Genomic DNA, 16,897 nt, shown 5'->3' with positions numbered 1-16,897 from the left:
CGGATGTGAGGGGGGAGGGCCCAGAGAGAGCGATGCCAGAGGTCAGAGAGGGGTGGTAAATTCAGTAAATGTCAATACAGGGAATTCGCTTGACTTTGGGTGGGGGGGTTCCAACACTGACCTGCACTTCACCAAATCAAGTGAGACCAGCCAATAGTGGATTCAGAAATATTGTTCATTTAAAAAAAGGTGGCACTTGACTGGCCTCATTGACTGCTTCATTCTAGTTCCCTTCCCTCTCACCTCAAACACTGTCTCACACCAACATCACTAAAGTCACTTGGCCCAAATGGGAGTCTCAGAAAAGTTGGTTAGAACAGAACACACACACAAAAAACAGCATGACATGAAAACTACACCACTGCCAAAGAAAGCCCTGATCCCAGAGAAGATGGACTATATCACCAGATTGGTCACTTTTGCGATCAAATAATTGCCAAAGTAATTTCAAAGTAATTAATATGCATGTACTTGTATTTTTAATACATTTGCAAAAATGTCTAAACCTGTCTGATGTGTAGGCAATTTGCAGACTATTCAGATTAGAATGGCAACTGTTGAAACCATACAATTTAAAATGAACTACAACTTCCGTTTAAGAACAAGTTTTATTAAATAAAAACTAAACACAAATGTTGTATTGTCACAGATACCGGATGGGTGCAGTGAAATGTGATGTTTTACAGGGTCAGTCATAGTATTACTGTGCTGTGCCCCTGGAGCAAATTAGGGTTAAGTGCCTTGCTCAAGGGCAAATCAACAGATTTGTCACGGTGTCGGCTCGGGTATTCGAACCAGAGATGTTTCGGTTACTGGTCTAACAGCTAGGCTACCTGCCGCCCTACATCACCTTGAAGGGCATTTGGAGTTAGCTGTTTCTGTTGCAAAACGAATCGGCGTAATGAATACACCCCAGGTTAGTTGACAAATCTATGGCGTGTTTTTCATTAGCCAAGGAGTAACTCAGACTATGGAACAGTGTTGGAAAAACTACCCAATTGTCATCCTTGAGTAAAAGTTAAGATACCTTCATAGAAAATGACTCAAGTAAAAGTGAGTCACCCAGAAAAATACTACTTTAGTAAAAGTTTAAATCATTTGGTTTTAATACTTAATTATCAAAAGTAAATGTAATGGCAAAAATATACTCTGCGATGCGTCGTGCCTAAGAACAGCCCTTAGCCGTGGTATATTGGCCATATACCACATCCCCGCGTGCTTTATTGCTTAAATATGCTCAGGAGCTGGGTTTCCATGAAATCGCCATGTTTCAACGATGAAAAGTAACATTACGAAATCATTTCAGAAATCGCAAAAGCACTTTGCTCCATTCGCAGAGTATGGATTGCCTTTGGATGCAACGGCCACGGAGTTTCTAAACTGTACTGTCTTTGCTAAGGCAAAGATTTGTATAACAACTCTAGAACTGTCATCATCTGTAGTTCAATTAAACAGTTAATTGGACGTTTGTACAGCCTTAAAAACAAACCGATGTGGCACAATCAAAACTAAATTGTTCCACATCTGTACAGTAATTTCATCTAATATAAAAATATGATCTACGGTTCAATGAGATCAGTGACATATCTGAAATGGAAATATGAATGAGACCGCTACATTTAACATGTCTCGTCCAGTTAAAATGAATTAAACGTACTTATTCATAATCATGTAAAACATCAAGAGCTTCAAATCGAGTGGTGCCATTGGTGTTCTTTTGACAATCTGATTAATTATTCGCATCAGTCAAACCAGTCCTCAATCAGGCAATCAAGTACATTAATGACTGCACTACCGTCTCAAGAATGTTGTGGGCCTGACAAAGGGTCAATGTTATTGTGCCCTACAAAACTAAAGTTATTACAAAATATTGTAGATTCTTCTGTAAAAACATTAATTATCATATATCATGTCACAGAAGTTATCAAATAACCTGTGTTACCCAGTCAGAATAGACCAGTGCTTTAATTAGGCAATAATTGCAGGGTTAATGTGTGCTTTACAACCGGTGTGAAGGGAACTCGATCCGGTGGAATACGACGATACAGAGCGCTTATTTCAAAGAGCGCTCTGTAAGCCACGCCCCAGTGGGCAGAGGTAGGCATGTTGAACTGGGACACGTTTCAATATGATAAGTATCTTTACAATGCGTCCGCCTTGGTTCTGTGTATCCTAGTTATGCTAATATATTCGAGACCAGTGTATGCATTGAATAATACATTCATAAATGGCAAAAAGGACAATCAAATAAAGAAATGAATCTTAAGAAACAAGTTTTTGAAGTGTCTGTCCTAAATCTAGGAGAGATTTTTTAAAACTCATCATATATATATATATATATATATATATATATATATATATATATATATTATTTTACACATATTTAAGTGCAAATTTTCTGCCTGACTGTGGTGCTCTTTACCTGATCTCTGTTAGGATTTTATTGTGATCACAACTACTTATTTTGCTCAAATAAAGATAGAATTAAATTGTTTTCTTTGAAAAGATGGGCCTGGCTGAGAAAAGTACATTCCTCTTTCTGTCTAAGTGTGGAGCTGTTTACCGCAATTTTCTGTATTATTTGGTTAACAGAACAAAACAACTTATTTTTCTCAATTGGAGATTGAATTAAATGGTATTTCTTTGAAAACATAGGCCTGGCTGAAATGAAAAATACATTAAGGGGATGGGACCCACAGAGACAGAGACTGATTATCTGTCTGCATGTCTCTTTATTTCCAATGCTGGCTGCCATGGTTGAATGCTACCCGAATTGAATCAGACAGGGTAACATAAACAGGCCTACAGTGACACATAGAGGTCAAACGGGTGTGTGTGTGTTAGTCAGATTATCCAGTGTCCACAGCAACACTTGATTATTCTCTACTCCAGTGCACGTGGTGTGTACTATAGTCTTAGCCATTCTCTCACTAACTCTTAACTTTAATTTTTCTCTGTCTCTCTTTCCGGAGGGGCTGAGGCACTTGGACCGTGACTGAGGACAGCCTGGCCTGACACCTAGGCATGCCTGGCCCAATCCCACCTGGCTCCCCTCTACATGCCTGTTACTTTAAAATCCATAATTAACTCATACAGCTCTGGATCCAATGTCTTACCCACTACTGTAACAACTTGTGTCAATTATTTGCTTGTTTATATAACACCCTTTATGATTCAAAGGTGTGTGACCATTAACTTTGGCTGCATATCCATTTAACAATGGCGTAAAGTAACTCAAGCCAATGCTTACACTTATCCAATGCTTGGGTACCCATTAGGCGAGGGATGGATAATTGGTATGCAGCCATTGATTTTTAGGTGGCTTCATCAACAGATGGAATGTCTCCCAAATGGCACCATTTTCCCAATACATAGTGCACCACCCTGCCTACTGTAAACCATTTCTCCATCCCATTCCCCCAGTTAAGCAAAATAAAGGGAGAGCCGGTGACAATAATTGATGTTGTACATTACTTTTCCTGTCAATTACTTTATTTTATAAACGTACTCTATTGTGTGTGTGACCTTTTTGAAGTTTTAATAAAACCTTAATTCAGCCAACAAATCCATCTTTTCATTGATGCAGTATTCAACAGACTGAACCGTCATGTACCAATGAGATTAATTAGTTGCATTGCATTTGTGTCTGGTGTTGTTGCCATTCAGGCTCATCTAGCCTTGGTATGGAATACCTGATAACTAACAAAATACCTCAGCCATAGGAAATCCTTAGGGAAAGAAGTCACACTTCCAGTTTGCAATACTTTTTATTTGACTGCTGTAATACAAAGATACAGGCCGTATAAAAGCATACATTCAAGACCCTATGGTCAGATCGCTTTTCATAAAGTCGTCATGGTAACAGGCAAGTAGCAGGTAGAGTGTGGACAGCTTGGATTGGGCCAGGCATGTCGAGGTGTCAGGCCAGGGAGTCCTCAGTCACGGTTCTAGAGCCTCAGGCCCTCCGAAAGGGGAGACAAAGATAAGATGAGTGTTAGTGAGAGCATGCACTGGAGGTAGAGAATAATCAATAGTGTTGCTGTGGACCCTGGATAATCTAACTAGCACACACCTGTTCGACCTCGCTGTGATACTGTAGGCCTACTTATGCTACTTTTCTGAGTAAATTCGGGTAGCATTCAATGTCCTGCGTTTGTGTTAACCATGGCAGCCAGCATGGTAAATAAAGAGATGTGCAGGAAGATAATCAGCCTGTGTGTCTGTGGATCCTTTCCCTTTAATGTATTTTTCATGTCAGCCAGGCCTGTCTTTCTTTTCAAAGAAACAACATTTTTTTACATCTCTAGTTATGTAAAATAAGGTGTCTATTGCTTCAGTCCTTGTTTCATTTTTCACTTCTTGTTACCTGGTAAATAACCAACAACCATGGATCACCTCAAGGAGAATAAGGTGAGAAAACCGTTAATGTCATCCAGGCCCATCTCTTCAAAGAAACACCATTTATTTCAATCGCTAGTAAAATAGGTAGTTTTGTTCTGGTCACGAGATAATCCAGAAAATTGCTGTAAACGGCGCCACACTCAGGCAGAAAACTGAATCTTCTTTTCTCAGCCAGGCCAATTTTTTCAAAGAAAAATTATATCTCTATTTGAGCCCAATAAGTAGTTTTGTTGTGATCACATGAACATCCTAACAATTCAGGTAGGCAAAAGTGGCTCCACCGTCAAGCTGTAAAATCTGAATGTTCTACCAAAATGTGAACAATTAGTTTCCCTGCCTGATATGGCTGCTACTTAAAAATACATGATATTCACTGCTATAAATACATCTCTGTGTGAAAAGGTGTCCTCTGATCTGTTTTGTCATAAACTCAATGTATTCCCGAACACTGCTGGTAACCAGATGTTCCCAATAATTTAAGTTGCCTAGTAAACAATGCCCCCCTCTGGTATGTTCTATTGCAAACTGTCTAGGACTCGTTGTTGTTTACCTGCTTACTACTCAAATACACTCAAAGATATTTGGCTTATTAGGTCAAAGACGAAATTAACTGCAATAGATTGGTCTCAAATAGCCTATATTATCATAACTAGGTTACACAGAACCACGGTGGACCCATTGTAAAATGGGTCCACCGTATTAAATCCCCCCCCTCCCCTTCTAAATTCCTGAATTTTGTCACTAGAGTCAAATAGTTTCTGTGGCACACATCAGAGTCAAATACTTTCTATAGAACAAACTTCACATCAGGATAGGCAACCGAAATGAATAATGAATGTATGTGTGTTATAGAGGAGGGAGTAAAATGTAGGCAAGCAATAAACATTTCAGAACAACTACTAGTCGAATAAGACATGGGAGAGATGACTTTTGGCAAAGAGATTTATTTGTGGACTACACTTGAAACAAATAGCCAAACCGAAAACTGCAGACATTACTAGTGCCTCCCCCACAATCAAATTGCCATAAAAAATGTAAGGAAATGCAGCTTAACGTGATAATTGACAGTTACCTTAAAGGACACAAATAAAAAAAAGCTTTCTGCTACTAAGATCAATGAAATGGGGGTTCTGGCAGGGGGGAGACTTTCGGCACAACACCGGTACCGGTTTTAAAAACCGAAGGAAGTTTGAAGGTAGTTTTGAACCTACCCCCAAAAAGGTGCTAAATATGTGTAAAATAAAATAATAAATATATATATTTCCGGATTATTTTTTTTTATGTCTCCTAGGTTAAACCTTGTTTCTTATTTTTAATTTTTAATTTATTGTACTTTGCCATTTATGGTTGTATTATTCAATGCGTTTCTATGGGCTTTAGTAGTAAAGGCCAAAATCAATATTTTATCAATTCATTTTGAAATACTTTTGATACCTAAAAGGGTACTAAAATTCTAAATCAAATAGCTAAATGATCCATAGTATGACCATCTTTAAAAAAAAATCCATGTCAGTTTAGCAGCCCCCTCCCCCCATCGTTTTAGAATGGAAACGTGTCCCAGTCCAACATGCCTAGCTCTGCCCACTGGGGCGTGGCTTACGGAGCACTATCTCACCATACAGATGCGTGTTCACTAAATTCCTCCTTGCTGACTGTAAATAACTCCGCCCATTTCACGTGAGTATTGACAACAAGGCTACCTGACCAAGGTAAAGTAAAGCAAATAGCAACACTGAAGGAGATCCTCGAACTGAATAATTTACTGTAGCCGATTGGTTGAAATGTCCATGAGCTTAATATTCTATATTTGTTTTACCAATGCTACCGGAAAGAATGGTCAAATATCTCTTGATTATTTATTTATGGACGGCAGGTAGGCTTCGTTTTCATTGGCTGCGTCTCATAATCAGTAATTACAAGGAAAATGTTTACTATTGTGGTATGTAGTGTAGTTTACATCTATTCACATATTGAGCAGGCAAGTTTAATTATGTCTTAATCTCAATATTTTACTAATACAAAGTATTATTTTCCGTCAAGCTATAGGAATTGTTCAGCTGTCATCGTTCAGCTGTTGTAGATCAATTTGGAAGATACATGTTGTATATCATTTAAAATTCCCATTTTCCCATCAATAATAATACAAATAAAACACTTTTACCCCCCACACCCAGACATTTATGGCATAATGCTGTGCCATAAGGATACTAAAATATTTTCACAACATTTATTAAGTGAAATATAGTAGAAACAAAAACTATTCATAAAAAAATACAAGTTGGACATAAACTAGTAATTTTCACTGCCTCTCAAACCTGATTCTGGGTTCTATTCTTCTTTGCTGTCACTGTCCTTAAGCTCACTGTTCTCACTATCAGAGGGTATGATCCTATCTGCTCAATTGCTTGTCAATGTCAGTGGATATGTTGGCAAAAACATTGACCAAGGCCATCTTTTAACATCATGTAACATGCCTTTCATTACCCTGAAAAGTACCCTAACTTGTTGCCCTGAGGCAACAAATATAACACTTTTTTGAATATATATAAAAGCAAAATATGTTCAAAACCAATCAAATATGCTTCTTTAGAAATTCCTACACAAGTACATGTCTCTATTCACACAATGCTTTCACTTCACTCTGCTTCCTGCCTCAATTGATACGTCATACCAACTTCTGCACCTCATTGGATTGTTTACAGACATTTCATCAAATATGCATAAAAAAAACATGTTTTGTTGTCACACACACCGCCCGGATAGGTGCAGTGAAATGTGTTGTTTTACAGGGTCAGCCATAGTAGTACAGCGCCCATGGTGCAAATTAGGGTTAAGTGCCTTGCTCAAGGGAACATCGACAGATTTTTCATCTTGTCGGCTCAGGTATTCAAACCAGCAACTTTTCAGTTACTGGCCCAGTACTCTAACTGCTTGGCTACCTGTCGCCCTATGGAGGAGGGGCAAAACGGTTTTCTGTTGCCTTAGGGCAACGATGTCCAGTAGATGGTTAAAAATGCATTTTAAGCATGCTTAACCAATGTAATCATTTTGTGTCATTTTAAAACTCGCCCAAACACACCTTCAGCTGTAGCCAACGGCAGCACGTATGTGGGTGGCATTTACTTTGGTTTACTTTTGTTTTCACTCCCTCTACTGTATTTTCCACTAACCTTATATAGTATGTGCTATATCGAAAAAATATGCAGTTACAGAGTTGAGTAGTGACATATATAACACTTAATGCTAATGCTATGCTGAGGCATTGATCACAACAAAAAGTATGTTGAAGTTATGAATGGAGTTAATATGGTTAATATAATCATGAGAGGTCCTTGAAAGACCTGTTTAACTGAGCACATGTGGTATTCTGAAACACACAGGAAACAAATGTGGTCTCGTGCAGTCGGGAAAATAAGCGCTTCTTTGTGAGGGCTTATGAAATATCTTATCTCTCAACCTTAATCACATCAACATCCTGTTGTTGTTCTATACAATGTTTCTCTTCAACTAGAACTTTAAGACATTCTACAGTATCTTAAGGAAAAAGGATGTCATTTCATTCTCTTAATGATCTTATTATTTATTTTAGAATTGTTTACAGGGAGTGATGCTCTCTAAAAAGTCTAATGTGTCTCAAGTTGACAATTCGTAATGCCCTTGGCAGTTGATCACCTACTTTCTGCTGTTTCTCCTTTCCTAGTTGTCTCACATGGGTCCAGTGTCGGATGTCCTGAAGGAGTTCATTTTAACTCTGTGAACCTGAGGAACATTGCAAAGTGGCATCCTGGGAAAGACACACCAAATGACACACATTACACAGTGGAGTATGCAATGTAAGGACACTTTTATACATTTCCATAATCTTGGTACCCAGAACCAAATCAGCTCCTCAATTTTGTCACGAGAGACTATTTCCATGAACTAGTTAAGCAATAAGGGCCGAGGGGGTGTGGTACAGTGGGGGGAAAAAGTATTTCATCCCCTGCTGATTTTGTACGTTTGCCCACTTACAAAGAAATGATCAGTCTATCATTTTAATAGTAGGTTTATTTGAACAGTGAGAGACAGAATAACAACAAAAAAATCCAGAAAAATGCATGTCAAAAATGTTATAAAATGATTCGCATTTTAATGAGGGAAATAAGTATTTGACCCCTCTGCAAAACATGACTTAGTAGTTGGTGGCAAAACCCTTGTTGGCAATCACAGAGGTCAGAGGTTTCTTGTAGTTGGCCATCAGGTTTGCACACATCTCAGGAGGGATTTTGTCCCACTCCTCTTTGCAGATCTTCTCCAAGTCATTAAGGTTTCGAGGCTGACGTTTGGCAACTCGAACCTTCAGCTCCCTCCACAGATTTTCTATGGGATTAAGGTCTGGAGACTGGCTAGGCCACTCCAGGACCTTAATGTGCTTCTTCTTGAGCCACTCCTTTGTTGCCTTGGCCATGTGTTTTGGGTCATTGTCATACTGGAATACCCATCCACGACCCATTTTCAATGCCCTGGCTGAGGGAAGGAGGTTCTCACCCAAGATTTGATGGTACATGGCCCCGTCCATCGTCCCTTTGATGCGGTGAAGCTGTCCTGTCCCCTTAGCAGAAAAACACCCCCAAAGCATAATGTTTCCACCTCCATGTTTGACGGTGGAGATGGTGTTCTTGGGGTCATAGGCAGCATTCCTCCTCCTCCAAACACGGTGAGTTGAGTTGATGTCAAAGAGCTCCATTTTGGTCTCATCTGACCACAACACTTTCACCAGTTGTCCTCTGAGTCATTCAGATGTTCATTGGCAAACTTCAGACGGGCATGTATATGTATTCTTGAGCAGGGGGACCTTGCGGGCGCTGCAGGATTTCAGTCCTTCACGGCGTAGTGTGTTACCAATTGTTTTCTTGGTGACTATGGTCCCAGCTGCCTTGAGATCATTGACAAGATCCTCCCGTGTAGTTCTGGGCTGATTCCTCACCGTTTTCATGATAATTGCAACTCCACGAGGTGAGATCTTGCATGGAGCCCCAGGCCGAGGGATATTGACAGTTCTTTTGTGTTTCTTCCGTTTGCGAATAATCGCACCAAATGTTGTCACCTTCTCACCAAGCTGCTTGGCGATGGTTTTGTAGCCCATTCCAGCCTTGTGTAGGCCTACAATCTTGACATCCTTGGAGAGCTCTTTGGTCTTGGCCATGGTGGAGAGTTTTGAATCTGATTGATTGATATATTGCTTCTGTGGACAGGTGTCTTTTTTACAGGTAACAAGCTGCGGTTAGGAGCACTTCCTTTAAGAGTGTATAAAAGACACCTAGGAGCCAGAAATCTTTCTAGTTGAGAGGGGGTCAAATACTTATTTCCCTCATTAAAATGCAAATCAATTCATACAATTTTTGACATGACTTTTTCTGGATATTTTTGTTGTTATTCTGTCTCTCACTGTTCAAATAAACCTACCATTAAAATTATAAACTGATCATTTCTTTGTCAGTGGGCAAACGTACAAAATCGGCAGGGGATCAAATACTTTTTTCCCCCACTGTATACCACGGCTAAGGGCTGTTCTTCTGCATGACACAACGCGGAGTGCCTGTATACAACCCTTAGCTGTGGTATATTGGCAATAAACAACAAACCCGGAGGTGCCTTATTGCTATTATAAACTGGTTACCAATGTAATTAGAGCAGTACAAATAAATGTTTTCCCATACCCGTGGTATACGGTCTGATATGCCACAGCTTTCAGACAATCAGCATTCAGGGCTCGAACCACCCAGTTTATAATTGTAAATAGATACCCATGATCCATGGATTTAAGGACACATCTCATGATGTGTTTATTTGTCGTCTCCTAGTTATGGTGACAGAATGGATAGTGGGGCGACACAGGTGCGCTGGAGGGTGAAGAAGCAGTGCAGAGACATCCCTCAGACCTGGTGTGATCTATCCAATGAGACCACTGACCTGGATGAAGGCTACTTTGCCAGAGTCAAGGCTGTGGGCACAAACCTATCCTCCAAATGGGCATTCACGGAAAAGAGGTTTGACCCCAAAGCTGATAGTAAGTTGAGATCCTCTTCAAATATAATTTTCCTTATCTATGATTTAGGAGTGATAGCGAACCACTTCGAAATAAAATCAGAGAAGGATATGAAATGTTTATCATCCCCAACAGCAACCTTTGGACCTCCACTTGTAAAACTTGTGATGAAGGAGAATAGTGTTACTGTCAAGCTGAAGGGTCCAATGAGATGGAAGACTGGAAACATGACAAAAGAGTACTCCTTGTTGAGAATATACCCTCAGATGACATACAACCTCTCTGTGTACGACAACAGAAGCAGCAAAACGGTTGGTGCTATGTTGGTTACTGTAACACTGTGTAAATAATTCAATTACATAATATGTAGGACTCCATATAGGGACTTTAATCAGTGCAAATTGCTGCATTAATATATTATAATAGACAATTCTATGTTTTTATATCATCGTAATTATTTTATAATGCAGATTTTTATGAGTGTCAGTTCAATTTTCTGTATTTTAACTTTCTGTATTCATTTTGTCTTTTAGCATCACTTCACTGTGGAAAACAGATCCTTTGAATATAGGTTGCTTGCCTATGAAACCCAGTATTGTTTCTCTGCTAATTCCCAGGTCCTATCACTTCCTATACCTTGGCATGCATCTGAATGGCAGTGCCTAACAACCCCAAAGGGTAAAATAAGACTTGAGTTAATCCAATGACCTAGTGTGCAGTGTTTTTGAAAATGTTTATTACATGCATGGATGTCTGTCAGGATAAACCTGCCCAACAGGTTTTGGTAAATCACAAAAGCATTCCAACAATTGTTCTCTCTACCGGTAAATGTGACAGGAGACTTTAGGTGTTTTCCCATGGTGTATTTTCTCTTCCTGGTAGAGAAGGAATTATATTGAATTTGAAGGTGTGCGTGTGTGTGTGTCCTCAGCTGTAACCTATAGACTTTTCTCTTCCTGTGATGTCTGTACACTGTATAGATCTCTTGTTTGATCTCTACCCGACCACTCTGTCTTTACAGATCCCTTCTACAACCAGCTGCTACTGATGCTGATGGGAGCCGTTGTGCCATCAGTTATCTGCCTTTTCATGCTGATCCTGGCCGGATGCCTTGTCTACCACTTTGTCTGTGGTAATAAACAGAAAAGTCCCCCTTTCCTGGTAAGAATAATATGCGACTAATAGAAGCCTTCAACAATGGCTACGAAGTGCAATTTACTAAGATGTCACCCTTTTTGCTCTTTCAGGAAATATTGGACATTCAGAACCCACCGATGACTTTCTGTCCTGAGCATGCTGTGACAGTGAATGTGGTACTGGTCAACATTGCCAAGCCCATGGAGTTGATGGCCATAAAGCCTAACAACATCCCTGCCCTGATCCACCAAACAGAGCGGGAACTCGTACTACCCTACACTGCCCAGCAAGCCCCTGGCATAGAGCCTCCAAAGGAGGGATCATGCGAAGATGAGTTCGGTGAGGCCCAACCAGAGCCTCTAGACTACGGCTTCGTTGGAGCGGCCCCAGAGATGCCAGAAGTAAGGGAAAGTGAGGCATCTGACAGTGAGAAAACCCTGCCCCTGCGTCTCAGCCAGGTCAACCCGTACATAGCACAGGGATGTGCACCAGGTTCACAGGAGCCTGTGGAGAATGTTTTGACTGGGATCTGTTTAGACATGGACCCCAAGACAGGGCTCTTTAGAATGCCACTGCTGTCTGATATGAAGCTGGGGGTGGAGAGCACAAGTTACAAAGAGCCTGATCAGGTGGGTCCCTACGCACTACAGCACTTCTCTGTCAGAGAGACCACTGAGGTGGACCTGTGGGGAGACAAAGCTGAAGAGCCCCAAAGTTACCCCTCAGACTACGGCTTCGTGGGAGCAGCCCCAAAGCAGCAGATGGTGACAACAAAGTACCAGACGCGGTCTAACAGGAGGGATAATCAGCCCCTGCTGCTAGCCCAGGTCAACCTGTACAGAAGCCAGAGGCAAGCTCTGTTTCCACAGGAGTCTGAGGAAGAGGATGGATTAGGTGGTGGTAACTGTGTTGACTGGAGCCCTACAACAGGGATCCTCCAGATGCCTTTGCTCTCTAAGCCTATTCCAGAAGTGGAGGGAGCGAGGAAGGACAGGCAGTCAGAGCAGTTGGAGATCTTACCCAGTGTGTTAGTGAGGCAATCCTCAGAGGAGAGTGAGGGTGAGAGTGACCTGACTAAACTACAGAATGTCTGGAGTCTACAGATCAACATGGAGGACTAACCTATTAGACAGTTAACCTATTGGACACTTAACCTATCGGACAGTTAACCTATTGGACACACATTATTACAGCAAAAAAGTTTGTTTACCGTATGTGGAAGAATAATTCAGATTGCTGTATGTACCAATTGATTCAGTTGCCAAGTCAAATGAAGGACATCTTTTTAACTAATCCAAAATGCTTTGAAAATGCTTCAGCAATGTGATTGTAACTAACTTATTTTTGAGGAGGTTTTGTTTACCTTTTTATCCATACTTTTCTGCTAACTTATTGCGATTAATGTATTGCCAGATAGCTTTTTTGTTTAAAATTTAATACAAAGTTTATATGAAGGCACATGCAATGCCACTTTACCTCATGATGATTAACAAGAAGGAGGAGTGTGGCTGTAAAGGTTTCTAACCGCACACTAAACTTCAAAGCTTACTGTTAACTTACAGAGAACAATATGTCCTTTCCCTTTGACTATGAAGACAATGCAAATAAAGGATATATACAGTACCCGTCAAACTTTTTCTTTATTTTGACTATTTTATACATTGTAGAAAAACAGTGAAGACATCAAAACTATGCGATAACAAATAGGGAATTGTGTAGTAACCAAAAAATTGTTAATCAAGGTACATTTTAGATTCTTCAAAGTAGCCACCCTTTGCCTTGATGACAGCTTTGCGCACTCTTGGTATTCTCTCAACCAGCTTCACCTGGAATGCTTTTCCAACAGTCTTGAAGGAGTTCCCACATATGCTGGGCACTTGTTGGCTGCTTTTCCTTAACTCTGCGGTCCAACTCATCCCAAACGATCTCAATTGGGTTGAGGTTGGGTGGTTGTGGAGGCCAGGTCATCTGATGCAGCACTCCATCCCTCTCCTTGGTCAAATAGCCCTTACACAGCCGGGAGGTGTGTTTTGGGTCATTGTCCTGTTGAAAAACAAATGACAGTTCCACCAAGCACAAACCAGATGGGATGGCCTATTGCGGCAGAATGCTGTGGTAGCTATGCTGGTTAAGTGTGCCTTGAATTCTAAATAAATCACAGACAGTGTCACCAGAAAAGCACCATCATACCTCCTCCTCCATGCTTCACGGTGGGAACCACAAGTGCGGAGATAATTCGTTCACCGACTCTGCGTCTCCCAAAAACACGGCGGTTGCTACCAAACATCAAGAATTTGGACTCATCAGAATAAAGGACAGATTTCCACCACTCTAATGTCCAATGCTCGTGTTTCTTGGCCCAAGCAGGTCTCTTCTTCTTATTGGTGTCCTTTAGTAGGGGTTTCTTTGCAGCAATTTGACCATGAAGATCTGATTCCCACAGTCTCCTCTGAACAGTTGATCTGGATATGTGTCTGTTACTTGAACTCTGTGAAGCATTTATTTGGGATGCAATCTGAGGCTTGTAACTCTAATGAACTTATCCTCTGCAGCAGAGGTAACTCTGGGTCTTCCTTTCCTGTGGCGGTCCTCATGAGAGCCAATTTCATTATAGCGCTTGATGGTTTTTGCAACTGCACTTGAAGAAATGTTCAAAGTTCTTGATATTTACCACAATGACTGACCTTCATGTCTTAAAGTAATGATGGAATGTCATTTCTCTTTGCTTATTTGAGCTGTTCTTGCCATAATATGGACTTGGTCTTTTACCACCCCTACCTTGTCACAACACAACTGATTGGCTCAAACGCATTAAGAAGGAAATAAATTCCACTTTTAACAAGGCACACCTGTTAATTGAAATGTAAGTGACTACCTCATAAAGCTGGTTGAGAGAATGCCAAAAGTGTGCAAAGCTGTCATCAAGGCAAAGGTTGGCTATTTTGAAGCGTCTGAAATATAGAATATATTTTGATTTGTTTAACTCTTTTTTGGTTACTACATGATTCCATATGTGTTATTACATAGTTTTGATGTCTTCACTATTATTCTACAATGTAGAACACAGTAAAAATAAAGAAAAACCCTTGAATGAGTAGGTATGTCCAAACTTTTGACTGGTACTTTATATCTGATATTTCCTTAAACACTTTACACGTTGATGTCGTTGGTGACTTGTATTATACTTAGCACATTGAGGCAATATTGACTTTTGAAAGCACCAACGACCAAAAGCATGTTTATTCACTTCTTTCTACTTAATATTTTGGTGGGTATGCGAGTGTGACTGTGCGTGCATGCGTGCGTGTGTGAACTGGTTAACTGTTAACAGTTGACTTTCACATGGACTCTGGATATTTATTCTCATGATCACCTCTTTGAAGAAGTCTACCATTTAGAACATGAACTGAGGGACCTTTTGTTTTTGTTTGTTCCAAAAAACCACATTAAAAAGGAAGTGGGTCATTTATGTCACGAAAAGGTATCCACAAAGGTCAAAAAGATATCTGCCTGTGTTTGATATTTAACATCATTCCTTAAAAACAGATTTGTCTTTATACTGCAGAATGTGAGCTTTATTGTAGTCTCTTTAAAGGACAGAACCAGTCAGTTCCAGATAAATGATTGTACACCCTGATAACTCCTGCTTCCATCTGCAGGCCTGTTAGTGGTTAATTATAAAATTATCATATAACAACATATTGTGTTATGCCCTACATTGTGTAGGGCATCACCCACACTACTAGTCATGATTCAATGCTGAAAACGACCGTCCATGTGGCGTAAAACTATTTGGAAATAATAGTCCATGCTCTGACCAATACCTGAGGAGGTGACAAAGCTCCCTATGGAATCTCCATGTATTCTAATCTTCACTGAGTAGGGAGGGTGTGAGGAAATAGACTGAATAATACATTGTGGTTATGAAATATCTTGTCATCTGTTCTTAAGAATAAAAGGTGCAGTTACTTTAGATTTGAAACATGGTGTGAATCAACTGTGTGCTTTTATCTGTGTGTTCAAACAAGGGTTTACAACCATTATATGAGAAGGCCAGTGACTCAAGAGCATAGTTTTACATCATACAGCACTGGGTGTGCACAAAAGCAATGCAATTGTTGTTCTTAATTAAGAAATCAACAATGATGTAGGTCTACAATATATTGTACAGTTCACCAGGGGAGGCTGCTGAGGGGAGGACGGCTCATAATAATGGCTGGAACGGAGCAAATGGAATGGCATCAAACACATGAAAACCATGTGTTTGATGTATTTGATACCATTCCACTGATTCCACTCCAGCCATTACCACGAGCCCGTCTTCCCCAATTAAGGTACCACCAACCTCCTGTGTTGTACACAGCATCAAAAACATAGGACAGACTGCCAGAAGCATAATGTTGGTTCATTGTGAGGCATAATACAAGCGAGCTATTCTCTTTTGTGATGAAAGCTTTTGAAAAGAGGAACTGAAGAAAAGGAAATGCACCAATCAGGACTCAGAAAAGAGGAGCTTAGTGGATGTTAGTATTTTATTCTCATGATTCAGACATTCTTGAAAATTGAACAGATTAAATATGAAAGATCTCTCAAGACTTTTTTATTTATTTTAATTTTTATTTCACCTTTATTTAACCAGGTAGGCTAGTTGAGAACAAGTTCTCATTTACAACTGCGACCTGGCCAAGATAAAGCACAGCACTTCAAGACTGAGTTTTAAATAAAAAAATACATGCAGGCCTACTGTTCACATCAGTGCCCTAAATCTGTTGCTCACAAGTGAAACCAGAACTTCATATCTTATATCATAAAAACAGAATCATAGGTACACTAGATGGGGCCCTTTTCCTATAACAGCACATCTGCAGTCTATCTGTCTGTACTGACTGTGAATTGGAAGATGTGGATTTGGAAGGTGCACTTCTGAGAGACAGTTTCCTGCTCTGTACAGAAGTGTAATTTCTGTACAAACGTGATAGCTCAAGGCAAGCTTATCTCACTTCTCTTTGAGCATTCCTTTTACTTAGGCAAAAAACATCATTCATATGCTTCTTAAAGAAAAACCTAGGAAGTTCCAATTTAGCTGATTTAGCAAAGCTCTGCTGTATTTAAAATCTCGTAAGCCTGGCAAATGTGGATATGCAGCACTACACAGAGTGAAGACAGCTCAAACCTGTAGGCCGTGTTTCCATGTGGGTCACGCACTGCAAACACCATCAAAGTAAAGTCCTCACACTCTCTGTCACACTCTCCCTCACTCACTGAGTTCTCTCCCTCCTCTCACAGCCAGCCTCACTCTTTCGAGGAAGACAAAGGAGTGCTTGCCTGTTT

General features: G+C 40.2%; 1 protein-coding gene across 2 annotated transcripts; it reads left to right on the top strand.

Moving 5' to 3' along the window:
* The first annotated feature begins 6,119 nt into the window (after positions 1 to 6,119).
* LOC115174864 (uncharacterized) lies at positions 6,120 to 13,198 on the top strand. 2 transcript variants are annotated; one of them, XM_029733827.1, is made up of 7 exons: positions 6,120 to 6,274; positions 8,102 to 8,234; positions 10,245 to 10,450; positions 10,565 to 10,740; positions 11,047 to 11,107; positions 11,451 to 11,590; positions 11,677 to 13,198. In XM_029733827.1, the coding sequence occupies exons 1-7, from the start codon at positions 6,220 to 6,222 to the stop codon at positions 12,685 to 12,687; spliced, it is 1,782 nt and encodes a 593-aa protein (XP_029589687.1). In that variant the 5' UTR covers positions 6,120 to 6,219; the 3' UTR covers positions 12,688 to 13,198. The 2 variants fall into 2 exon arrangements, with proteins under 2 accessions (XP_029589687.1, XP_029589686.1); XM_029733826.1 differs by having other exon boundaries at positions 10,963 to 11,107.
* The last annotated feature ends 3,699 nt before the right edge of the window (positions 13,199 to 16,897 follow it).

This window comes from Salmo trutta, chromosome 35, assembly GCF_901001165.1.
Source record: "Salmo trutta chromosome 35, fSalTru1.1, whole genome shotgun sequence".
Taxonomy (NCBI): Eukaryota; Metazoa; Chordata; class Actinopteri; order Salmoniformes; family Salmonidae; genus Salmo; species Salmo trutta.
Note: the sequence above shows the minus strand (reverse complement) of the source record. Positions and strands in the feature narration are given on the sequence as shown.